The sequence below is a fragment of the Penaeus japonicus genome, unplaced genomic scaffold, assembly GCF_977035675.1.
Source record: "Penaeus japonicus unplaced genomic scaffold, GWHDUDI00000001_assembly GWHDUDI00000011, whole genome shotgun sequence".
Classification (NCBI taxonomy): domain Eukaryota; kingdom Metazoa; phylum Arthropoda; class Malacostraca; order Decapoda; family Penaeidae; genus Penaeus; species Penaeus japonicus.
This window is the reverse complement of record NW_028234413.1, coordinates 28,786,340-28,811,339: the sequence shown is the minus strand read 5'-3', so window position 1 is coordinate 28,811,339 and position 25,000 is coordinate 28,786,340. Positions and strand designations below refer to the sequence as shown.

The following is a 25,000-nucleotide window of genomic DNA, read 5'->3' as shown; positions in this document are numbered from 1 at the left end:
CTATGATTTGCTTAATGTGAATGTTTCAGATTTATATAAATATACATATTCATTTATTTGCTTATTCATACATTTATTATTTTATATATTATTCTTGCATTGTCCATGATTCAGAAGTCTCCAGAATGTCTTTATTTGTTTTGTGTATAACCATTCTTTTTCTATATTTGATTAATTTCTCTCCCTCTTTGTTAGGTGACTCTGCAAGATATAAAAGAGATTGTCGCCAGTTGTCCCAAGCAAAGATTTGGTCTGAAAGAAGATAGTGGTGTCTATTATATTAAGGCCAACCAAGGACATTCAATACAGGTACAGTAAATAGCCTGAATTGGTAGCGGTTATTCCCTATAATGGCTTTTCAACTTGTATTTTATTGGCTCATTCATCTGAATATATCTATAGACTGCACTCCCTTCCATAACATTTATTGTACAGCTGGCAACACGTATTTGGCAAGTGACTTGGCTATGATCACTTGCCATCTTTCCACTGAGCTGATAAGACCTCATATCACTTATAAGAGGAGACAAGAATGCTCTGTTACCTGTAGATATTCATTTACTTGAGTTACATTTTCATTGATTTTGTACAGTAAGTATCATATTGATTTAAAAAATAAGGTGCTCTCAGAGAAAAAGAAAAACCCAGTTGGTAAAGATTGTCACTTCAAATGTTCTGCAATGTATGCCAGATAATGCTTTATGGTCATAATGAGTCCTTGTTTATTACAAGATGAGCTATAGGAGAATATATAAATATTTTTATGTATATCTTTTCCTTATCTTTCATCAAAACAAGTCTGTAGTGAATCTTCATTACTGTGTATATATTACTTTGATGTAGCCAATCTAGTTAAGGTGAGGAGAAGGGAAAATGACTGATGGTGTGTTGATTTCTTACTGTGAATACAATAATAGATGTAATAGTTACCCTATAATCATGATGCCTTTCTGTAATGGGTCAAGTTATTAGAAAAAATAAAGATACTCCTATCAAATGATAGGAGTATTTCTCTTTTCTCCTAATATTTTATTGAAATAAACTTGTAGCTAAACCATTTATCTCAATATAGTACTAGAAACACAAATCTCTAAAGTAAAATATTGTGAGAAGAAGTGAGGTAATACAAATTACTGCAGTTTTTCATGTATTAGAGCATCTTTTCATCTCAGTGTCAAGATGTTAAGTGACTGCCATTCAATAATTTGAGGTTAATCTGCAGTGCTAAGGGAAGGGAGCAAGACCTAGAAACTTCCTTACAGCAACTTGGGTCTAATTTGTGACACTGAGGGAAGTGGTAGGAGTCCACAATTCTATCCAGATGTTATTGCTATAGGTTCTATGAATCAGATATAATGTGCTAGGTTTTGCATTGATCTGGAAAATAGAAAAAAAATCTCAGGGTTTAGACTATGTACCCACCCCCCCTCACACACACACACTATTAACCCAATGACGACGATGCGTCACACCTGTGTGACACAGCTAAATTCCCGATGCCGGGGCGTCATGCCAGTGTGACATTTCCCATGCAATATTGCTATGGCCCGGCGTAGGGGTTTTCACTTAGCGCGTGCCCCATCAGGAAAGGGTTAAAAGGTTTATTGGATTAAAACTCTTATTGACAGTAATGAAATTATGCACTTAATATTCTCCAGGTAGAAGACCCTGAGTTGACAGAAGTCACTTTAGAGGACGGAGTTCCAGAGGTGGTCCACGGGACATACTACCGCCACTGGCCCAGCATCAGAGAGCAGGGCCTGAGTCGCATGAACAGGACCCACATTCATTTTGCTCCAGGATTGCCAGGAGATTCAGGTGTCATAAGTGGCATGCGCTCTTCCTGCCAGCTGTATATCTGGATCAATTTGCCTAAGGCACTGGCAGGTAGGTGTGGAAGTGGATGGATGAGGAGAAAGGAGATGGAAGAGGAGGAATAGGTCTGTTAGTTTTCATAAAGGAAAGCCATAGTTTATTACATTCCTGTAATATATTATTATTATTTTTTTGGTTTTGTATATTTACACTATATATGGATTTGTCATGTACTTTCAGATGACATTAAGTTCTTCAAGTCTGCAAACAATGTTATCTTGTGTTCTGGCAACAAAGAAGGAATTTTGCCTCTAAAGTACTTTTCAAAAGTCGTAGACAAGAAAACAGGTATTGCATTTGTTTTGTTATTTATATTTATTATTGTTATATTCTGTAAAATGAAAGATAGCTCCTATATTAAGTAAATTAAGATTTTACCTTCCCCACTAGAAGTATGAGAAAAAGAAAACAAATTTCTGGCCCACTTTGGTTGTCATTCTTATAATGTGTGATTGTGATATATGTTATGATGTGTATCATTCATTATACCTACATTTTTACAGGTGAAAATCTTCTGTAAAGAGCAAAGCTGTTAATACACCAGTGTGGTTTGCTTGCCAGTTGAGAGAATTGAACAGTAAATGACAGAAATTGGCAAAGAAAAAGTGTTTTACTTTTATAAATATTTCACATTGTTTTAGAATTTTTAAATAGAAAAATTGAATTTTTCCCCCTATATAATTTTTTTTTCAAAGTGATTTTTATATGCACAGCTTGTCATTGAATTTACCAGTCTCATTGTACAACAATGAGATATCTCTGTATTGGATTAATGTCATGTGGTAGTAGAATAGAGGGTCTTTCTAGTGTTTACTTTAAGACGGGGGATTGTGTAGCAATTTGCCAAAGATACACAATAAATCTATCATCTGTTTGATAAAAGTGAATGTAGTTGACATATTTGCCTATCTAGAAACATTGTTGAGTAGAATATCAAGGGTGCAACAAATCCAAAATGGCTGAATTCCCCAAAAAGCCAAAGCAGGAAAGCCAGACCTGTTTATTTTGCAAGACGGGACCACTAGAAAAGCTTGCGTACATAACTCACATACTGGGCAAACGGCATCAGAAGAACCTCAAAAACAAGAACCAGCCACCAGCCAGTGATGTTACACGTCGCACAGTTCATGTCTCAGGTAAGTCAGGAATTTGCCAAACCTATCTCACTTGTTTAGACCTTGTCAGGCTTCTTTCAGTTTCATTGATTTTATATAAGTTGATACAGATAAGCCATTTGCTTTAATGATTGTTGTTAAAGACATACACGGGTGTGGTGCTACCTACGTATGACCTTCAAGAGAGTGTGTATGAATATGTAGGTATGATTGGAAGCGATCATTAGTAGATTATCAAGAGGCTTAGGAGGTATGGCATGTTAACCCTCGTGGGGACAGGGGGTGTTACCGCGCATTCAAAAATTCAAAAGTGCGGGCGGCACAGTATTGTATTGCCCCAGCCATTCATTGATTTTTAAATAAATAATTCGAACGCCCCGGCATTTGGACATTCAAGGCTAGAATTCCCCCGTCGGGGATGGGTTAATACACCAACAAAAAAGGGAGAACCTTTAATGAAAGGGAATAACCTAGGTGGCTACAAAATGCTTAGAAGTTTGTATGGGATTTTAAACATGGATGTACAGTGGCCTAGTACTGGAAATATTGAAAGAATTAGAATCTTCTTTATTCCATCCAGTGTACATAATACTATTTAAAAAAGATTCTGATTGAAAAAATGTGACTTTTACTTTCAGGTTATGATGCAAACACCCCAGTTGAATCCATCTTAGGGGCCTTTTGGAAGCACAGAGTGCGGAATGTTACTTACAACCATGCCTTTACATTTGTTGAGTTTGATGCTGTGTAAGTGATGCTCTTTGCTTTTTCCTTTTTCTAATGCATTATATAATTTCATCTATCATTTATTTACATATTTATTTTTCCAGAAAAAAATGTCTTGTTATTTGAAGCTTGATAACTATTGTAAAGCAATTTGTCTTGTCCTTATTTTTGAAAGACTTCATTATGTTTAAGAATATCATATTGATAGCTCCTGTATAACTTTCCTTTGCATCTAAGAATAGTCTGATTGAGAGTAACACACACATAGAAAACATTATCTTATGACAGATTGGGTTCAGAAGAATATTTCAGTGTTCACCTTGCAAGAGCCTTAAGACTTTGGATTCTTATTTCAGTGACATAGCCCAGGAAGTGCTCAAACAGAAGTTCAGCATAGGAAACAAACAATTGAAAATTAATGCTAAACGTCAGAATAATTCACGGAATGATGGTGAGTAGTTTTTCTTGGAGAGGTCAAGAAATATGTTATTAGTGGGATTATTCAGTAGTTGTTGATACTCATACGTAGAAATTCTTTTGCCTTTCCTTTTTTCATTCTTTTTGTCTTCTGTGAGAAGAGAAAGGATAGAAATTCATTCTTTTGTACTGTTTGAACATTCCCTTTCAAAGTCTTGAATCTCGAAATCCCCTTCAGTTGTGCTTTTCCCCTTTTACAACAGGTGCTGAGACTCTTGTGCTTAGTCGATTTTTAGAGAACATTCTGAAGCAGAGAGTGCCTGCCAATCAGATTGACAACCAGATATATTCCATCATCAGAGAAATTGAGCTCAGGCCAGAGGACTACCAGTGTAGAGAATACCTAAGGTAGGAATATCATGTTTATTGATTGCTGATACAAGCTATTAGGTCTTTTGTGAGTGAATTATTCTGTAGTGTTACCTCAAACATTGAAGCATTTGTAATGATCACACTAATCTATTGATTCATGGATGTGTTTATAGTCAGAACATTAGCAGTTTTGAAAATTCCATTATGAGAGAAATATTTGTTAATAAATAGATAGTCTAACTGTTGCTGTTCTTGTGGCATTGACCCAACATTTTTCCTTTCTTTTCAGAAAAAGTATGATGGAGTTCCTGGCACCACATTTTCCAAAAGTATTTGCCTATGTTTTTGGATCCTCTGCCAATAATCTGGGCTTTGTTGGCTGTGATGTGGATCTTTACATGGATCTGGGAGTAGATCCATGGGCACAGGGATCAAAAGGTACATGACCTTTTCCAGTCTTATTTTTATCCTCAGAATCATCATCTCCTAGTGCTCCTGCTCCACCTGCTCTTCTAAGCTTCCTCTTCTTCCCACGTCTCCAATTCCTCTTGCACCTTCATCCTCCTCCTCCCCCCCCTTTCTTTATCATCCTTTCTTTCATCATTCTCCTTCCTCACTTTCCTCCTCTGCCTCCTCCTCCTCCTCCTCTGTCCCTTTCCCCATGCTTATATTTATGATTTTAATATGATTAGTGTTTTGCAGCCAATAGCTGTGTTTGTAATAGGCTATTTTCCTCTTTACAGCTGAGATGGAGTGCAAAGCCAGTGATCTGACATGGTACTTAGCAAGAGAAATTCGAAGATCTCGACGTGGGATAAATGTTCGTAGATTTGTCCTCCAAGTGTTTCTTCTGATATGTTTGGACAGATATGTAAAAACAAATGTGGATATAAAACAGAATGTAGATGTAGTTGTAATATATCTTTTCATTCTTTTGTTTCCAGGTTCGTGCAGTTGCTCGGGCAAGAGTCCCAATCGTCAAGTTTATAGATTCTGTAACAAGATTGCAGGTTGATCTCTCTTTCAAGCATGGTATGCCTGTATACAACACTGCCCTCATTTGCCAATATACCCGCACCCATCCACTTGTGCGGCCATACCTCATGATCATTAGATACTGGGCAAAAATTCAGGTACATGCTTATCTTGGACTCTGTTTGATGTTTACAACTGTGCTTCTGAAGCTTGTGTGTGTATATTATTATGAATATATGCATGAGGAATAATAGTAATTTAATGAATAGTACATTTAATTTATGTCTTTCTCTTGTTTTATATAGAAAAATGTTTATTAATGTGTATACATATTTATGACATGAATCACTTGGAAGTTTCCTTTTCTTTCCAGGGAATAACGGGGGGTGGACAACCAGCTACCCTGTTCACCAACTATGCCTTTACAATGCTCATGCTCTTTGTTCTTATGTCCCGAAGTGACCCTATTGTGCCATCGGTAGGTAACCTGAAAAGACTGTACCAAGGGGGCATGGCTGGTCAGTGCATCATAGGTGGCTGGGACTGCGGCTTTGGACGGAATGTTGTTGAATGGAGTGAGAGAAGACACAACGCAAATATCATTGAGCTTATGACAGAATTCTTTGATTATTATGCAAAGTTTGATGCAAAGAAATGGATGGTATGCCCTTTAGCTGGGTTTCTGGTAGAAAGATCACATGTAAAAGAGAGAAACCTCAAAAAGTTGCCATCTTGTATGGACGTCTATTGTAATCAGAATGTAAACATACAATTAGATACCCCCATTTGTGTTCAAGACCCATTTGAGCATAGTCACAACATCACCAGAGGCCTTCGTGATGGTCCATTGGCCGAGTTTCAGTTGAAATGCAGAAGAGCAGCTGAGATTTGCCGCGATGTGATTAAAGGCAAGGATTCTCTTGGGAAATTGCTCGAGCCAATTGAGATTTCTTCAGAAGACTTGACTGAGATTACGCTCACAGATGAGGAGAGTCCAGAGGAGATTGACCAGTCACAAGAGGTTATCACACTGGATGATTCGGATGCAGATACCTCCCAAGATTCCATTGAGATATTAGACATTCCTAAGAAGAATGGAGGAGGAATTCCAATGTCTCCAGTGCCTGGGACGAGCACCTCGGAAGTGACGGAAGCAAAGAAGGTCATAGACATTGATGACGTGATTATCGTCAACGAGGGAGATTCAGACGAGAAAATTGTTGAGGTTACGGCCAATGGCATAAAAGAGAAGGAAATGGAGTTAAATGGAGTGAATTCTCAAGCATCAGAGGAGTTGGAGCATGCAATGAACCAAATAGATAATGGTCCGGAGCAAAAATTGTACAAATTTCTCCTAGAATTTGCAAATTGCACGGAATTCACTGTTACTTCTGATGGGGAAGTATCTGGAGGGAAAGGAACAATGACGGGAGCAAATGAAATTGGTCAGGCTGCCTGTAGTTTAATACATTTTGTACTACAGCAGTGTCTCAAGATCGATGCTTCGATAGTTGAGGTTACATCATCAAACAAGAAGAGAAAATCCGAGAGTCCAGAAGAAGACTCCGAATCTGGCAAGCGGAGGAAGGTTCGAGATGGAGTGGGAGTGTCTGTCGCCATGAAGTACCGCCGAGTGGCCCAGTACGAGTGCACGACGGAGAACAAGCTCTGGATCGGCCGGAAGATAATGTCCCGAAGAATGCCTCAGGAGGTGAATAGCAATCCCTTGAAACACGAGATGGCCATTACGGAAGCACTGATCCAGCTCAATAACAACAAGACCGCCGCCAAGAGTGAGTTGCTGGTGTTCACGCTCGGGATCTGGCAAGAGTGTGAGAACCCTTGCAATATCTTAGTGACAGGGGACTCGAAGTCAGGTGAGCGCACCACCCTCAACCAAATGTCGAATGCGTATGGTTACATGAGTTCACTTTCGCAGCAGTTACTGAGAAGAGTTCAACACTATGTTAATCTTCAAACAGGTATAGTGCCAAGTGCTTCTGATTCCAAGGAAGAACTTCATACTTGAAGCTTTTTGTACTGTGTTTCCTCGGGTAGATGAAAGCAACATGAAAGTAAATTACTTTTTGAGTACGAGTTTTGATCTGTGTTGAATACTTTTTTGTTGTTTATTTTCCATATGCATATGGTCATTTCAGACTCCATTAGAAGGAAATGTTGATCAAAACAGATGTTGATTGTTTAAGCACAATGATTTTCCCATACCAGTCGGTGATTTCTTTTATGAATGTACTATTCAGAATGAAGCTGTATATCGGCTATTAGGAACTGTAAGAGCAAATGGGTTATAATCGTAAATGTTTTTTGGAAAGATAGACTTATTTTCAGAGTGTGTGCAGTTGATAAGTGTTTATAACGAAGACTTACTTGTCAGTGACTTGTCTTGTGGTGAACTTTCCAAAAGTTGTAGATCCAAATAAAAAAGAAGAAAGATGGAAGTTATGTTTCTGTGAAACAGTATCCCTGTTATTTCATCAATGAATCTTTGAATAGAGAAAGGAGTGTCGAAAAAAAACAGTAGTTATCAAAGCAAAACTGTTTTACATAAGTATATCAGACAATTACGTAAACTAAGAACACTGAAATTATATTTATATTGGAATTATTGTATCCTTGTATTATTCTAAAACGATAGGAAAGTGAATTCTGGCTCATGTTTTGTAAATATGATAATCATTCTTACTTTTCCAAATGAACCATAATCTTTTAGCGTTCAATAAGCATTGCCGTTAGCTCGCTTGAAAAGCACATTAATTTAAAAGTTTAATGGTCTTTTACTTTTTTCCAAACTTTGTCATCTTGTTTTAAGCACGAGACCACTCTTCTCAGTTCCTTTGAAGTGTTGACCTACACTTAACTTCGTATGCGAATGCTAGTCATATGGCCATCCGAAAAGATCCAGTAAATGTTTTGTTTCATTTTTAGTTCTCTTCTAATTTACTCATTTTTGAAGAAGCATATCAGCATCGTTTACTAGTAATTATCCTTAGGTGCTGCGTATGTAAGAGATTTGTTTATTCATTTGATATTTTAATTTCCAAGCCATTTTATCTTCACCACAATTGGATGAATTCAGAGTTTCCATATATTGAAGAAATGTGCCATATAGATGTGTATTATACATTATTTTTTAAGAGGGGCTTTTTAAAAGCAAATCAAACAAAGAAGTAAAAACAAAATATTTTTTATTTTATTCTGTACAAATGTTGTGGGTTATTAGCAAATACTGATCCTCAAAAAAGAAGAAATCATACTTTTCTTTGACAATAATATTCATTCCTTTTTTTTATTCTCCCATATTTTTCAGACAGACAAAATGTTTTGAATTCATATTTTCTTCATTACTATTATCATGTCCTCTGGAGACAAAACTCCGAAATGATGTCCCAATACATAACGTTCCGACTCGGTTTATTAAACATATATAAAATAAAAGATGCTAAAAAGATGCTTTGAAGGCCCACAACAAAAGGTCATCTACTGACGACACTGGAAATGCTACTCTGACAGAAAAAAAGATTCTTAGAGAAGAAATCACAAAAGATGAAATGATATGCAGTACAACTTATATCTACTTTTGCAACCTGCAAGTCATGGATGAACAAATTTATTGCTTTTCCTATGGTTTAAAGAAAAAATATCGAGGCAAGTAAAAACTTCATTTTAGACTTACAGATTACATTAGTTAAATAAATGAGATTAAGGAATATTATTACATGGTTTTTGCACAAAAAAAGTTTACAGTATAGTACAGTTCAGTCATTCATAAATGTTAGATGTCAGTGTAATCAACTGAACAAAATAAAAATTGTAGGACAATATAATATAGAAACTAGAAATACTGAAATATACAAATTCTACCAAAGTTTATAAATATGGACTGACACATTACCGGACACATAGGGACGTAATTGCCCTTCTCGTGTATGCCACAAATCTATATAAAAATAGCATGAAAGAGTACAATAAGTAAAAAATAAATAACAAGCATTACCATCCATTCCATGTCGAATCAAAATTACTCTATATTATTAGAGATTTTACACTATATGGATACTGAGTCTGATAAATACCGCACTGGCACCTGCCTATCTGAGATAAGTCCGAAGATACAAAATAAATATTGCTGTCTTGAGAGCAATGACTTTACCTCACAAACTTTGACGTGCATACATAATGCAAGTGTATGTTACAACGTCTATACGTATTTCGTATATGTATATGTATATATATATATATATATATATATATATATATATATATATATATATATATATATATATATATATATATATATATATAAGCATACCTGCATATATGTACATAACATACATGTATATGTATACATCATATATTATGCATGTGTGAACATATCCATATACATGTAAATGTTAGGAACTGAAATGTCAGAACAAGACAAATAATAATCACGAGGACTGGCGGCCTAAACGGGAAGAGTATGATTGGAAAATTGTAACATATGACACTGATTATGATATTAATTACTCTTCGATGAGTCATATCTCATTTCCTTAAAAAAAGTCCTTGATAATTATCTTTTTTTTCTTGTTTCTCCTTTCTTCCATACATTCAGAAAAAACAACTGTCAGCAAATTCAATCATCGAAAATATACAAAATATAAAATTAATGAAAAATAGCAGTTCCAGTAAGCCTATATATCCCCTGCCCTTCTGAAAAACACGACTAGTTTGTGGCATGAAATTGAAAAATCCCTCCCGTAAATCCTTGGTTTATCAAAAAATTTCCCCCTAACCTAACCCCCCTCCCTACCCCCTTGACTCCCTACCCTGACCTGTCCTGACTTGGCTGTGCAGGGGATCTGAGCAGCACCGCTACACTCAAGCGGAGACCTCTTGTGAGTCCAAAATATACTCAAAATACTAGAGAAAACACTCGCACACTTGCGAATTATGTTCACCGGCGTAATATATATATATATATATATATATATATATATATATATATATATATATATATATATATATATATTACAGATTCCGTTTTGTTCTATCATTCTCCCCCTCTCTCCCACTTCCATGACACATGTAAGCAAAGCAGTCATCAAGAATATCACATGAGAATTCAACAATCTGTGAAAGAAAGAGAGATTAAACCTACAACTGACCCAAAATGATGACTGTGTTTTATCATCCTATCATAATTTATCTCATCTCCTCCTCCTCATTTCTTTATCTAGTAATTTCAATATCTATGGAAATGACTAATAATACAAAAATAACGTGCTCTTAAAAAAGAAAGTATGAACTCAACAAAAGACTGAGACCATATTTTTTTTCAAAAAACTTTCTTACAAGAGGAGGGAGATGTGTTCATTCATTTTCTTTCAAAGAAACCTCCAAAAATCTTTCTCTCATTAAGTTGATTTGCTTTGTAAAACTGATCATATTAACCTAGACTCTCTAATGCTCATACTCATCACACTTCCACTCACGCTGTTCCTACAAAATATAAATGTGCTTCAATGTCCTTATAATGAAAATAATAATATAACGGCCTACAGGACCTTTGCAGAGTCCGAAAACCGCATTTATGGTAAATAAGAATGATATAAATGTGAACATGTTTTGTTGGGGTTTGCAACCCATGAATGAATAGATTCAGATGAGAATGATGAACCCCCTCGCGGGTGTGGGTGAGGGGGGTGGGGATGAGTCAAGTCGAGCTGGTTCCTCCAGAATCCCTAGCATCTGGTGACTTGAATGAATGCCAATGATAAGCTCAAAGTACGGTAAGAAACTAATCTTACAAAATGCTTAAGATGAGAAATCAATTGATTGTCAAAAATTAGTATCTGATCACGCAGCAATAAGGCCAGATGTGAAGAACTAGAGTGAAATACGATTGCTTCACTTTTAGAAAATAAATCTACTGGCTTCATCCTCACCAGGACACTCAGTTGGAGGCGTCGACTGCCACACCTCTAAAGACCTGCTCTGCCTTTAGCTCTTGGTTCCCCGGCGTCACTTGATAATGAGGTGCCTCGGCGCCATCTTGCTGTGCGGTGTTCGCTGCAGAGAAGGGCTGGAAAACCGCACGATGACATCCTCGGAGTAGTAGCTGGACCTTGGTCATGCCACCTGCACTATCAGTGCGTAAGTGTACATCTATTTACATAGAAAGTTTACAAGTCTCTACCTAGACAACATTAATATTCAGTGCATGGTAACAACTGGAATATGAGTAAAGTGCACGTATGAACTGCTGAATATTTCCATGAAGTTAAAGACATACTATAATTACGATCGACATTAAGCAGGTGTAATGGACTTCAAGCTCTGGGGTCATACTGCTTCCGTGAGGAGAAGAGATTTCTTCAGAGACAGAACTCAGGCAGCAACAGTCAGAGATGTATGGTAACGATGGTGGTGCGTGTTGGGTCGCTGGGGGGCAATCAAGGAGGGAGACTGACCCCCCTCCACCGCCCGGCCCGCGGCCCCGGACTGGCGACTCCTCACAATTCATACCCGAAGTGAATGACTCGCGGGGTAGCAATGGAAGATATTTAATACTGGTGTGTTGTGTAATGATGAAGCGGGAGCAGCCTGCACTGGGTGATCCCTTCAGTGACCTGGCGTCACTGGCGTCCAGTGCAATGCAAGTCCCACAGTTCGATGTAACGACATGAGCTTTGGAGGAAGCAGTCGTAAGAGATCGTGGAGGTGATGGCGGGGGCTTTGGTGATGCGTGAGGGCTGATGGCTCTTGTCCCTCTCTCCCCTTCCCCCTTGGGGAGTATCACAGCAAATGAGAGTTGTTTACAAGAAGGCGATCTGCAGAATCAACATGAGTAGAGCAGATATACCGGCTGTTAGAGGTACGGTCACAACCCAAGCGATCACAATGTTCCTGTGGAGGGAAAATTATCTTTAGTCCTCTCTACTGCCATACTCAAAATTCAATATTCTCTTTCAGTGCTTCTATCGCATCATGTGGTATATCTGATTTCTGTTTCTTACCTGAAGAGTCCCCAGTCGACGCCCTGTCGGCTAGACTTGGCCCAGCCCACGAAGACGACGGAGCCAACCTTGCAGTGCGTGGTGGAGATGGGGAGGCCAGCTTTGGAGGCGAGCAAGACGGTGAAGGCGGAGCCGATCTCAATGGTGAATCCGGAGGAGGCAGTTACCTTGGTCAAGTCCTCGCCGATGGTCTGGATCACACGACGGCCCCACACCCACAGACCCACAGAGATGCCAATCTGCAATCACATTTTGTTAGACCCTCCTAAACGCAAGTAGAAGCCATGCGTACACACGCCTTCTCGTTCTCACACGTCAACAAAGGGCGCAGATAAGAAAGATACTTACACCGCCATACAAGAGGATGTAGATAGGAGTGGGGGAGCTCTGGGCCACGGAGCCCTCGGTGTAGATGGCCCACAGAGCGATGAGAGGCCCGATAGCGTTGCTGACGTCGTTGCCCCCGTGGGCGAAGGAGCCGAAGGTGGCCGTGAGGATCTGCAGGAACGAGAAGAGACCCTTGATCTCGGGTCTGTCGGTTTCAGACTCCTTCTTGTCGGTGAGTTCGTCCATGGAGACAATCTTGACTTGGTTGGTGTTGACAAGAGGCACCTGGCTGCTGTTGTGGGTGATGCCTGCGTGGGGGGGAAAGGTGGGATTAGTTCGACGAAAGTTTGCTTCCTGACAATCTGTTTGGCGAATGAAACTAGACAGAACTTCACATATAAAAACATCAATAAACAGAATGCACAAGATTAAAAAAAATAAACCGAAAATGACCTGAACCCAAAAGCCAAAAGCCCCTCTTCCCTTACCAAGAGACTGGGACGAAGGGCAGGTGTTGTTGAGGCCGTTGCCCAAGAGGTTCGATTTGGTCTCTGCGGGAATGTAGCCGTTGGTCTCGCTGGCGCTGTTGTTGAAGGTGTATGTGGTGGGGGACACGCCCTTCTCGATCACGGAGAGCTCCTGGCCGGGAGGTGTGGGAGAGCGGCTGTTGTCTGCAGAAGAACGAAAGAAACGTGACTTTCGGTTCGGTATTGTTTCTCAACGGATGGATCGTTATGGACAAAAGGAATTATGAAGGAGGTCTTCTTCTTTTCTTTGTTAAATGTGGAAGCTTAAATTCACTTCTATATATATATATACATCTCGAACTCAGAAATCACCAAATGATAATAGTGTATACAAACTAAGATGTAACAAGTACAGATAGCAAATCATAGAATGAATGTCATCAGAGTAGACTAGGCAGACATACCTACTGGCAAACCGCCAATTGAAAACAACTTTCACTAAAGATTGACAAGAGGAAGACAAAGTAAGATAAGCAAGAAGAAAAAAAAACAAGTTAGAGAGTAAGAGAGCAAGAAGAAAAGACAAAATATTAGAAAGATCATAGAAGCAAGAGGAAAGAGGAAAAGAAAGAGAGAAAAATAAAGAAGGAAAAATAGTCAGGCGGTTCTCTGAGCAACTATTGGTAGTCACGAGGATAGCTAGTCAGGTCCCTTGTTTCGGCGATCTCAAGTGAATGCTCTCACTTGGCCACTTGTCAAAGGTCTTTTCCCAGTTTAGAAGCCTTTCCGTTCCGCTCGAGAAAAGTCAGCGCGACCTAAATTTTCCCGAGTTATCTCCTCTTTGTTTATGTCATTTTACTGAGCTATTCTAATCTTTTAATCTTGGGCGTAATCGTCTTAGTCATTATCAATTTTATTAAGCGTCAGTGTCATCCTTACCGTCTCCTCCGTCAAGAAAACCTGTCACAGTACCTAAACTTCCGGGATTCCGCCAAGTTCGCAGTCGAGTTAAAAAACGTCGTAAACAGAACACTGCAACAGGAGGCTCTTTTATCATGCTTATTCAAACACATGTTTTTTTTATTGTCACCGCCATTCAATGTAATCATCGGCGATTTGGAGACGCCATTCAGTGAAGTCATCGTAGCTTCTGTGACGTCACTGCTATCCAATGCAATCATTGTAGCTTCTGTGACGTCACTGCTACCTAATGGATACATCGTAAGCACTATGACGTCACCATCATCCAATGAAAACATCGCAGCTTCAGTGACGCAACTGCTTAAAGACGACATGGCCAAACGTTCGGGAAAGGGGCACAGAGACACACACGGGAGCGTTTTATATGTGGGAGGGGGTCTGGAGACAATAGCACTGTTAATGCACAATGAACAGTGTTATTCCATCGGATGTAACACTGTAACAAGCACAACTTTAGGGGTCGCAAACAATTTTACCTTCATGATACAACAGTTCGGCCATTTCTAGGCTCTCTGAAATAATGTATAATGGTATTTTTAAGTAGACGCAATCAGCTTCGTCAATTCAGTATCTTCACACCAATTTATTTGCAAAAAAGGGTGGAGTATGCATGGTGTCACTTCCTTGGTCCCTACACCAAGTGAGTGTAAAATAATAATGCCGTGATATTACTTACTGTGTAGTTAAGCATTGAGCTACGTAACACCACCATGTTTTTTTAGCACATGCTCAACCGATGCCAAACACTTAATTAAACTGCTACAATTCACTAAAATCATAATTCAGTCGTGGTCTATTCTTTATGCCGTTCTTATCTTATCAACTATCTGAAAAAAATATCAGTGTTCATAACTCACCTGCAGATTCGAAGGTGAACTTGACTTCGTGGTCTTGCTTGCTAGCGGCCTTGGAGAGTTCAGCTGTGTGAGAAAGCAGAGGCACAGGTCAGTTACTTGCTAGGTAACTTAGGAAGAACATGCGTTTCAATAATGTTTACAAGAAATACTAAGATCTGACAATTTCTGTAATCAGGGTCAGAACCTGATTTGTATATAGATTCGCTTTTGCCACGTGAATATCTGCTTTCAGTTAAGAGTGAATCTTGAATAACAAGTTCACCTGCTTGCAACAGTGGCGAAGAATAACAAGGGGAGAGGAGAAGAAGGAAGAGGAATATGATGAGGAATAAAGAGCAAAGAATATATGAGATAGCACAAGTAATACCACACGTTGTCTCACCTTCAATGGACTTCCGCTGACGTGGGACGAGGATACACTGGACGAAGAGAGCAGTGAGGAACCCAACGCCAAGGGAGGTGATGACGGCGCCCCACCAGGGGATCACATCGAAGTGAAGCACTGCGAGGGAGAGAGAGGCTGGTTTGAGAAACGTTCATGTCATGACACTGCAAACTTCACACGTGAAATACAAATAAATTCCTCAAGAAATGTCTGTCGATCTGACTTACTCCTTGGGCCATCATGGACGACAGAGAAGACGTTGACGAGGAGGGTGAGGCCGTAGATGAAGGGGAGGGCCTTGAGTCCGGGTTCCAGGGGCTTCTCCTTCTTCAGGATGAAGTGGTTGAGGAGGAGGTAGATGGTGCCCGACATGATGCCGGAGAGGACGGGGGAAATGAACCATGATCCGACTGTGGAGGAAAGGCGAAAGAAGAAAACATTAGGGGTGGAAATGACACGCGGCAATCGCCCTATCCACACTAAAACCCTCTTTACTAACACATGGACAACACTAAAATAGCAGTCATTTCCGTTTAAACATTAAGTGAAGACTTCATAAACTTCTACACTGCGATGGCCTATTTAACCGCTTGGTAAACAAGGTTCTTTGAAGGCTGTTTAAGAGCTCCCCTAAATCATCTTGTAATTAGTCAGCTATTCAGGGGGTGGTATGTGTGTTCATCGGAGGCTGACAGCTGCGAAGCCTCCCATTCACACATTTTTCGATATTAAATCATTCTTTTAATTTTGTTTTCTCCCGAAATGACTTTGTTTGTTGTAATACCGGTTTGTTTGTTTACTGTAATCACTTATTTTCGCTCTGATGATGATTATCAATATCATAATCATCATTAATGTTATCGTTATTCTACGATTATCAAAACCAGCATTACTATGATAACTTATTCTCAATATTTTTTATATCGAATTTATCATTTAATTTCGTAAAGAGGACAGAAATAATCACTCTGAATTCCTAGTGAATAATTGCCTGCTCCTTCTGTCAGCCATTGAGGTTCTCTCTCAACAAGTCAGGCTTCGGGCACGCACCACGCTGCTAGGACTACGTAATGGCTATTAATAGCCCTGGTAAATAAAGGCGCTAGTTTCTGGAATGTTGTATATTTTTTTAAAGTTCTTTAACCTCATCACATCATATGCGAGTTGAGCTGTATCGATGCACGGCGGAAAACTTCCTTTCATACATTTATTCCTCTAAACTATGCATTGGCACTAATTCATGTAAATGCACAATATGACATCGTGTCCTTGGTGTGGGTGCTAGAGACTGCGTTGTGCGATTAGCCTTGTAAATTACCACACATCTAATGCTATCGCCCTTGCGTAGAGGCGCCGTCTCAGCAACCACGTGTTCACTCAAGCAGCCTCGTCCCTTCGCCAGGCCTGCCAACCCCACACACGGCTCACACAGCCAGCACGTTGCGTAGACCTACAAACCTATTTTAACCCCCTGCCCTGATCTGCCTAGACCACCCTGGAACACCAACCTGACACGGGGAGCGATAGACGGAAAGCAGGAGAGCTGTTTCAAGAGGCGCGAGGCAGGGAGTCAGTCCCAACAGCGTCCGAGGGAGACTGCGAGCATGACTTGGTCACACTCGGATCATGCAACCACCCGAGACGTGTCACGTGACCACTCGTTCTTTTATAGTGAACAGGCGTGCGTGCCGACCCTCTACACCTATATTATCAGCCTGATTTATCTCATCCACCTCGCCATAATCCTCCTGGCTTACTGTTATCCTATTTATCAGAAGAAGACTGAATGTGGAAATGACTGATGTTCCTCCTCCACCGTCCCCCCGCGCGCCACCAAAAATAGGGAGAACCAGCGTGAACCAGAATCAAGTGTGTGGTGTGCCAGACCACGTCTTCCTTGCAGAGCCACCTTCTGAGGCGCCGCACCTCATGGCATTCACCGCTTCTCTTCCTAATAAACCAACTGCTCTCCTCTAATTAAGGGTAGAGAGGGATTTATTCTATTTCCATATTAACAGCTATTGGATTAACGACCTGCGGTATCGAAATAAAATGACTCATGACCAATTTCTTAACCAACAACCTCTCAACCTTCACTAATGGAGGCTAACCGGTGTCTTAAGAAAAACCTATAATAGTTCCAGTGTCAACCTCCCCCCCTTCTCGCCCCCCACACCCTCCCTTCTCCCTCGGGCGTGACTCTAGGCTATCCTACCGCCCCCTCCCCTTCCCCTCCCCCTAAGCCCTCCTATTTCCCCGTCCTTCCATCTCTCTAATCTCTCCCGCCCCGAGGCTGGCCGACGCGTTTCATCCAACAGGTAATCACGTGCTCCTCTCTTGAAGACGCTGGCTATGTATATGGAAATGGCCAGTTGCCGGCCTCCTTCTGGCCATATCCAGAGAGGAACAGGTTCACAGCCATTAAGCCCCGGCTAGTTTCATTTTTTTTATCTCTCCCTCTCTCTACATACCTACATAATACTTACACAACTAAATCTATATCCGCGTCTCTATGTATCTATCTGTCTGTTAATGTATCGATCTATCTACCCTCTCTCTTTCTCCCATTTACGAGCAGGAGCGACAGTACTTACCGATCTTTCCGAAGGTAGTCCAGTTGACGCCGTCGAAGCCGCGAGCGCAGAGGGAGAAGCCGACGGTGGCGCCGACGATGGTGTGGGTACCGGAGATGGGGAGCTTGAAGAAGGTGGCTACTAGGTTCCAGATGGCGCTACCACCTGCAGAAGGCGCGTGAGAGGGAAAGGAAGGGCGGATTAGGGGTGTGCACTGAGAAACCGCGGATCGAAAGCGAGAATGATTTGTCTGATAGGATGTTGATATCAGGTCATGTTATCTCTTTGCATGTTTTCACTTTCTCTTATCAACAAGAAACAACTTAACAATTTCATATTTTGTGTTTCTGTTTGCAATATTTTCTTTTCACACAAGTTCATCTATCTTAGTGGAAATAACTTCCTTAAGATATTATATAAGAACCAATCACCACTAGGTCAACACATTAAGGCAGGAAGCACAAAAAAGATTAGTCATGCAAGCAGTTCAATTCTAATACTAAATGCACAATGATAGAAGGCACCAAAAGGGTCTTAAAGAGGATACGTTAAGCTCAAAAGACTCAGAGGGGACTCACAGACAGAGGGGAAAAAAGTCTAAACGGTGAAATGACAACACCAACTTACACAGGGTCTTTGGGAAACATAAAAAAATGGATTCCATCAAAGAAGAGAATGTGAGAAAAAAGGGGGGGATTCAGTGAGCAGAGAGACCGTGAAAACTCGAAAGAAATTGCAGGACTACACAAAGGACTTACAAAGCAGCGAAGACTTTTTGAGAGGGACTCACCAAGGGCAGCAAGGGACCCCAGCATGAGCTCCTTCTCGGTGTTGTTGTAGAGCGAGACATCCAAGATTCCTTTCCGTACCGTATCCGACACCTTATATCCTGCAGAGGAAAGAGATCCTTATTACGGACTGATGATAGAGCAAATTCGCAGGAATGGCTGGAAGACATCACAAGGTGACACATTTGAATTCATGGCTGAGGAATTCAGCTGCCCATACCCGCGAACGAGGCAGAGCTGATTAGCACTTGGGTATGAATGACTAATAAACCTTTGCTAGAATAAAACGCCAAGGTTCATATGCATGCGGCTGTCACATTGTTACTATGCAACATTGCTAAATTTATCTCTTTTTTCTCCCTTTCTCTGTCCGTATGTTAAAAGACCTTGACTATTAACGGTTAAGTGTAAGTTCAAGACATTTATACACTGTGGACTAAATAAATAACCAAAAAATTATAATCAAACCAGAAGTGTCCTTCGAGGAGCAAGGTCTAGTTTAGCGAGTTTTTAGATCAAGGCAGACACAGCCTCTCTCTCTCTCTCTCTCTCTATCTCTTTCTCTCTCTCTATATATATATATATATGTATATATATATATATATGTATATATATGTATATATATATATATATATATATATATATATATATATATATATATATACAAACACATACACATAGACACAGACACATATATATCAATATCAATATATATATATATATATATATATATATATATATATATATATATATATATATATATATATATATATATACATATATATAGACGTCGGGTCATTAAAGGACACTCCATGAATCAAGTATCCGCATTTATACTGGCTATAAATAGTGAGAATTCCCAAGCCAAGGAGTCTCACGCCCACAAAACCAGTCAGAGAAAGAGAAGGTAAAACTACAGTAGTATCCCACTCAGATGCATATTTCGACTTGAATCATTTTAACTCGAGGGCCACTGGCTCTTCGTTTACTCCTTTCGTGAAGCCCTTTTCTCTCTCGGAGCTTCGGCTGTGCGGTTCATTTATGGGTTTGGCGGCAATTTGGAATTCAGGTAATGTCGGCTTACTGTGGCCTCGAAAAGAGAGAAAAAAATAGTTGAAAACAACAGAGCATCGCTGAAAAAAGTTGTCACGTTGCCATGAATAGGTTGAGAATAGTTAGTACCTGTACAAGTTGGTCTCCGTGGAAGTGAGATGTACGATTTACATAATAGAAAGCGTTCACCAAGACGCTCTGTGGTAAACGGGGGCTCAACCGCATTAAAACATTAGTTCTTTTATTTCATCCTTATTATCATGAAGAAGCTATTTATATATCTATATATCTATATCTATATCTATATCTATATCTATATATATATATATATATATATATATGAAAACCGAGCAACGATAAGCAATGTTTTGTATCACACTAACAAGAATGTGATGGCTGCAGCAATTATAATCCTACTTTTGACATATCATTCAGATGATGCGGATATTTTTATCTATATGATTATTTTTGGAGATATGAATCTCTTGCATGTAAAAAAAACGCGATTAATTAAACCACATCGACACTTGAGGACGTTTATAGATGCAATATCTTATATTAAGTATCTGCATTTAAATTGATATAGGACATATATATTAAAATATTCAACTGACGTTGTGCAGTTTTAGCATATCGTCATACATAATAAGTAAAGAGTCTGACGTCAACGCAAATTCGTATATTAAGTTAACTGCCTTGCCCGATGGCTGTGCATTAACCGCTTAGTTAACGATGAACAACGTCCTGTCAGAATCAGCGGAGACATCTGACCGGGCTGTGACACGGCGCAGTCACAAAAATCGGCCCGGTATGTCTTGGTCCCGTGGTGGCTGACGTAATGGGAGCTGGCACCCTCTTACACGCACACGCTCCCGCTCTCCTCCCCCGCCCGCGACACCCCCCCTATTCCTCTCTCTCCCTTCCCCTCCCCCCCCTCCCGTGCCCCCGACACGGTGCCCTTTTCACAGAACTTCCGCCGATGCCACAGTGTTTCGTCCTGCGCATGTCGTGGCTCTCTTGGGTTCTGCGTCTGTCTCATTCCGTTTTCTTGCTAAATCTTCGTCTGATTTTTTTCGAGTGTTAAAAATACATCTGGGCGAGTTTTACGTTACGGGTTGTGTAAAAATCTGAAAGCGGTGTTCAAATTTGATGTTTATCCTATTTATTGAAAATAAAACTCATCAGTAAAGACGATAAATGGCAAAACACTCATAAGAATTATTAAAGATAATGGCTAAAAGACGGAAACACGAATGAAAAAGCAGTGACATTTCTCCTTAGACCTAAATTAAAGTGTCTTCTTTCAACTGAACGACCTTGAGAATAGCCACACTTATCCTCTCTTTCCTTCTACCTCTTTCCTCTCCTCTCTCCTTCTCGCGGTCATTCGCCTCGCCTTTGCACACGGCACCCTGACAACCTACTGGTGAAGACGAGGACAAGAGATTCCAGTCCAAATTTTGTCACCCAGTGTGTGTGTGTGTGTGTGTGTGTGTGTGTGTGTGTGTGTGTGTGTGTGTGTGTGTGTGTGTGTGTGTGTGTGTGTGTGTGTGTGTGTGTGTGTGTGTGTGTGTGTGTGTGTGTGTGTGTGTGTTAGTGTGTGTGTGTGTGTGTGTGTGTGTGTGTGTGTGTGTGTGTGTGTGTGTGTGTGTGTGTGTGTGTGTGTGTGTGTGTGTGTGTGTGTGTGTGTGTGTTTAAGTGTGTGTGTGTGTGTGTGTGTTTAAGTGTGTGTGTGTGTGTTTAAGTGTGTGTGTGTGTGTGTGTTTAAGTGTGTGTGTGTGTGTGTGTGTTTAAGTGTGTGTGTGTGTGTGTGTGTCTATGCAAGAAGCAGCAGAGATTTTTCTTGGAAAGAGACATAAAGAGATAGAGGGATGGGGAGAGAAGACAGGATGTTAGGAATGAGATAAAAAAAGAAGAAGTAAAAAGTGAGAGAATGAGAGGGAAGAGGTAAGGTAAGAGCAAAAACGAGACAGACTGACAGATATATAGATAGGTAGAAATAGGGAGGAGGAGAAGATAACACGAGATAGATAGGATAAGAAGAGAAGGAAGAGTAAATATGAAAGAAAAAGATTTACTTGTTCATTAGTCTTGTTAAGACCATGAAAGCAATGAAGAAAGAAGAAACACAAAGAAAGAAAGAAAAAACACAAGGTGAGAAGGGGATGAGGGGAGGGGGGGAAAGGGAAGAGTGGAGGGGGGAAGGGGAAGAGGGGTAAGAGAGGAGAAGAGGGAGAAGTCTAGCAACCTTGAGTCCCCCCTCCCCTCTCCCCTCCCCGTCTCCTCAACGCATCACGCCACAGTCTTCCTCCCCTCCTCCCCCCTCCCCCTCTCTCTCCCCAACTATCATCTCCCTCACTAACACCCCCACTCTGGTCAGGGCGCGGGCAAGTGGCTGGCCTAGACCCCGTTAGCACGCAACCCGCCGTATCGTAGCGACCGTCAGCGCACGGATTTTGTGAATGACTGATGGACGTGCGAGGCAATCGAGCTGCTTGTCACAGAGGCGGCCTCATCTGCCTCGTTATATGTCGTGTGTTTATACATTTTCTCTTCTTGTTTTATTATTCGTATCATCATTCTTATTCTAAATTTTAAGTGTGATTTTTTTTTTTAAATAGCAAAAGGGACTTTATAATTTACGTTTCTAATGCACAGATGACAGATTCCCTGACGGTACATTCCCGGGTGCAACTATGAATGGAGACTTCGTGGGTCGAATTCCTGAATTGCTACAACTAGCCTCGATCAGTCCCCCTCCGAGGGAGTTAATGAGAAGATGAATGAAGGTGAATGCGAGTGCTCGGCCTGCAGGAGATAGCCATTAGGACCTGTAGTTGTGGAATTGACATCAAACACCACAAGCAGGGACTGGGGGGGTGTTCGGCGAAGGCAATCACAGCGGGGAATGCCACGTGTTTAATAAGGCAATTGGGGGGGGGGGGGGATTTGGCCAGTGCGCGCTCGCTGACTGCCTTTGGATCGCCATCCGTCTTCAGCTATCAGGTGGAATCATGTTCAGGCCGGTGTAGTAATCACAGCCATCAAACATGAACCTTTACCAGATTTTTTTTTTTTTGTCATGTGGCGTCTTATGTGAGGTACTTATCTCGTCTTGACTCATCGCTTAAAGACGGCAGTTGAGGCTGAAAGATCTAGATGGACTGAGTGCACACTTCCGCACCCAGAGCAAGGTGGGCATTATGTAGTCCTGCTGAACGGCGAGCAGATGAGTAACGTAATTCTCTCTCGTTCGCGTTGCATTTTAATTTGCTCGAGAGAGGAGATCGGATCTGATGAACAAGTGGCGCATTAAAGGAGAAATGTTCGAACAACGAAAAACAAATCCCGGAGTTCGACAATGGCGTAAAGTGACTCCACAAAAACGCGCCGAATTCCGAATGTTGATAACCTTTGGACGTCGCAGGCTCACGGCGGCCCACGCGAGGTTGAGACTGCGCAGATTAAACGGAACAAGGGTCACACCTACCGGAGACATGCAATTTAGAGACTTATCTAACGCTGATAAGGAGCCTGGCATCGATAAGCTCTCTCTCTGCAACGAATGTTGACTTCTACCTTCCGGTGAAGTTTCTTGAAATGTTATGTAAGGCAGAGAGAGTCGACGAATTATCGACCGCATTTGGTTTAAAAAATATTTAGTAAATTACAAAAAAGTTATGGGCGATTTTGTTATCTGATAACAATCAGAACCTAATCTTTGGGAGAAAGTGCATTCTGTGTCAAGTGTTCAAGTTATCTCGAATGTTTTTTTCTGATTTAGAGCGACTGACACTTCTTCCGGATTTCTACTTTCCGTTAGTAGATCATGGTATAAAAGAAAACTCTAAGAGTAAATTTACATAGTTAATGTAGTCACTGAAGTGGATTTTGAAACTTGTTCATCTCCGGTGAAAATCACTTGAAAGTGAATCACAAACGTTTTACTTTGTACCGATAGAGCTGTGGTGGCAAACATGTGCTAAAACAAGAGAAAGATACACAGTTCAGTGAATTTCTATTTTGCGCGCCAAGTCTTGTGGTTTACTTATTTCCCGCCAAAAATGCCTACTATTAGTCCACTTCTTTTAAACAGGAAATATAACGGTTGCCTGGTTTATCTCAGCCCCTTGCCCATGGCTTGAAAGACAACGGAGAAATAAGAATCAATTAAGGTTCACCTAGGAGATGCACATCGCCGCGGCCGGAAGCACACGAGTCTACTTACCTATGAGTATGGCTCCGAGCACTTCGAACACTGTGGCAAGGAGGCAGGCCTTCCGGAGTGTGAGAACCCCGGAGCCTACCGAAGTGCCGAAGGAGTTGGCCACATCGTTGGCTCCCACGCCGAAAGCCAACACAAAGGCTATGATGAAGCCGGCGATGACAAAAGGGAGAAGCTCTTCCGAGAATGGGTCCATTTTAGGTGTTGTGTGAAGGGAGTTTGGGTGTTGAGTTTTTCAAAGAGTGATCAGGGGTATTTAGACGTGACGTTTACTTTGGGTGATACTTGTGCTCTTTGGCTGAAACTGTGTTTTAAGAGGCGATCTAAGTGGGCTTTGATGTAAGACTGTATGTAAGTTTATCTGTGGGAGTTCAGCACTGACAATGCGAGAGAGATGGAAGGGGAAAGTCTGTGTCACAGAAGAGCGTCTCCTGAGAGGCAGCGACGAGCAACGGGCGACGAGCTCGGAGCGGAAACCTGCGGAAGGGCAGAAGGACCAAGTCAACGAAGTTTCACTTACCGATCAAGACAGCTCCCAGGACCTCTGCCACTGTCGCGATCATGCACGCCTGCCTCAGCGTTAGCACTTTGGCTCCTACGCTGGTCCCGAACACGTTGGCCACGTCGTTGGCACCCACGCCGAAGGCTAGTGTGAAGGCGAGGATGAAGCCGATCACAATAATCCATAGCGTGGAGGAGTGCCACTCGGCCAACGAGGCTGAGTCCGGCACACTGGGTGCGAGGGTTGTGGTCGTGGTGAAGCCCAAGCCGGGGGTGTCGGCGTACGCGGCCCCCAGCAGGAGGGCCAAGGATATGAGCACTACGGCACGCATCCTTCCTCTAGG

The 25,000-nt window shown here is 41.1% G+C and overlaps 3 protein-coding genes across 9 annotated transcripts in view; 2 read left to right on the top strand and 1 right to left on the bottom strand.

Moving 5' to 3' along the window:
• Tpt (tRNA 2'-phosphotransferase) overlaps nucleotides 1–2,969 on the top strand; it is a 9,904-nt gene extending 6,935 nt beyond the window's left edge. For both annotated transcript variants that reach the window (XM_043006497.2, XM_043006586.2), the window contains exons 3-6: nucleotides 196–309; nucleotides 1,659–1,887; nucleotides 2,056–2,163; nucleotides 2,379–2,969. In XM_043006497.2, the coding sequence (XP_042862431.1) occupies nucleotides 196–309; nucleotides 1,659–1,887; nucleotides 2,056–2,163; nucleotides 2,379–2,395 (468 nt within the window). In that variant the 3' untranslated portion in view covers nucleotides 2,396–2,969. The remainder of the gene's footprint in view (nucleotides 1–195; nucleotides 310–1,658; nucleotides 1,888–2,055; nucleotides 2,164–2,378) is intronic.
• On the top strand, nucleotides 2,831–7,939 carry LOC122246907 (speckle targeted PIP5K1A-regulated poly(A) polymerase). The gene is made up of 8 exons (XM_043005763.2): nucleotides 2,831–3,011; nucleotides 3,629–3,737; nucleotides 4,073–4,167; nucleotides 4,397–4,541; nucleotides 4,795–4,943; nucleotides 5,249–5,325; nucleotides 5,450–5,638; nucleotides 5,854–7,939. Exons 1-8 carry the CDS (start codon nucleotides 2,831–2,833, stop codon nucleotides 7,507–7,509), a joined length of 2,601 nt encoding a protein of 866 aa, XP_042861697.2. The 3' UTR covers nucleotides 7,510–7,939.
• A 730-nt stretch (nucleotides 7,940–8,669) lies between these two features.
• NaPi-III (Na[+]-dependent inorganic phosphate cotransporter type III) overlaps nucleotides 8,670–25,000 on the bottom strand; it is a 67,656-nt gene continuing 51,325 nt past the window's right edge. For 3 of the 6 annotated variants that reach the window (XM_086541793.1, XM_043006365.2, XM_086541794.1), the window contains 10 exons: nucleotides 24,159–24,632; nucleotides 18,880–18,978; nucleotides 18,111–18,254; nucleotides 15,744–15,926; nucleotides 15,514–15,633; nucleotides 15,132–15,194; nucleotides 13,315–13,497; nucleotides 12,848–13,134; nucleotides 12,500–12,738; nucleotides 8,670–12,389 (listed from right to left, as the gene is read on the bottom strand). In XM_086541793.1, coding sequence (XP_086397919.1) covers nucleotides 12,299–12,389; nucleotides 12,500–12,738; nucleotides 12,848–13,134; nucleotides 13,315–13,497; nucleotides 15,132–15,194; nucleotides 15,514–15,633; nucleotides 15,744–15,926; nucleotides 18,111–18,254; nucleotides 18,880–18,978; nucleotides 24,159–24,351 — 1,602 coding nt within the window. In that variant the 5' untranslated portion in view covers nucleotides 24,352–24,632 and the 3' untranslated portion in view covers nucleotides 8,670–12,298. Of the gene's footprint in view, nucleotides 12,390–12,499; nucleotides 12,739–12,847; nucleotides 13,135–13,314; nucleotides 13,498–14,750; nucleotides 14,787–15,131; nucleotides 15,195–15,513; nucleotides 15,634–15,743; nucleotides 15,927–18,110; nucleotides 18,255–18,879; nucleotides 18,979–24,158; nucleotides 24,633–24,675 lie in introns of those variants that run through there. The other 3 variants (XM_043005894.2, XM_043006279.2, XM_043005981.2) reach the window with 3 other exon arrangements.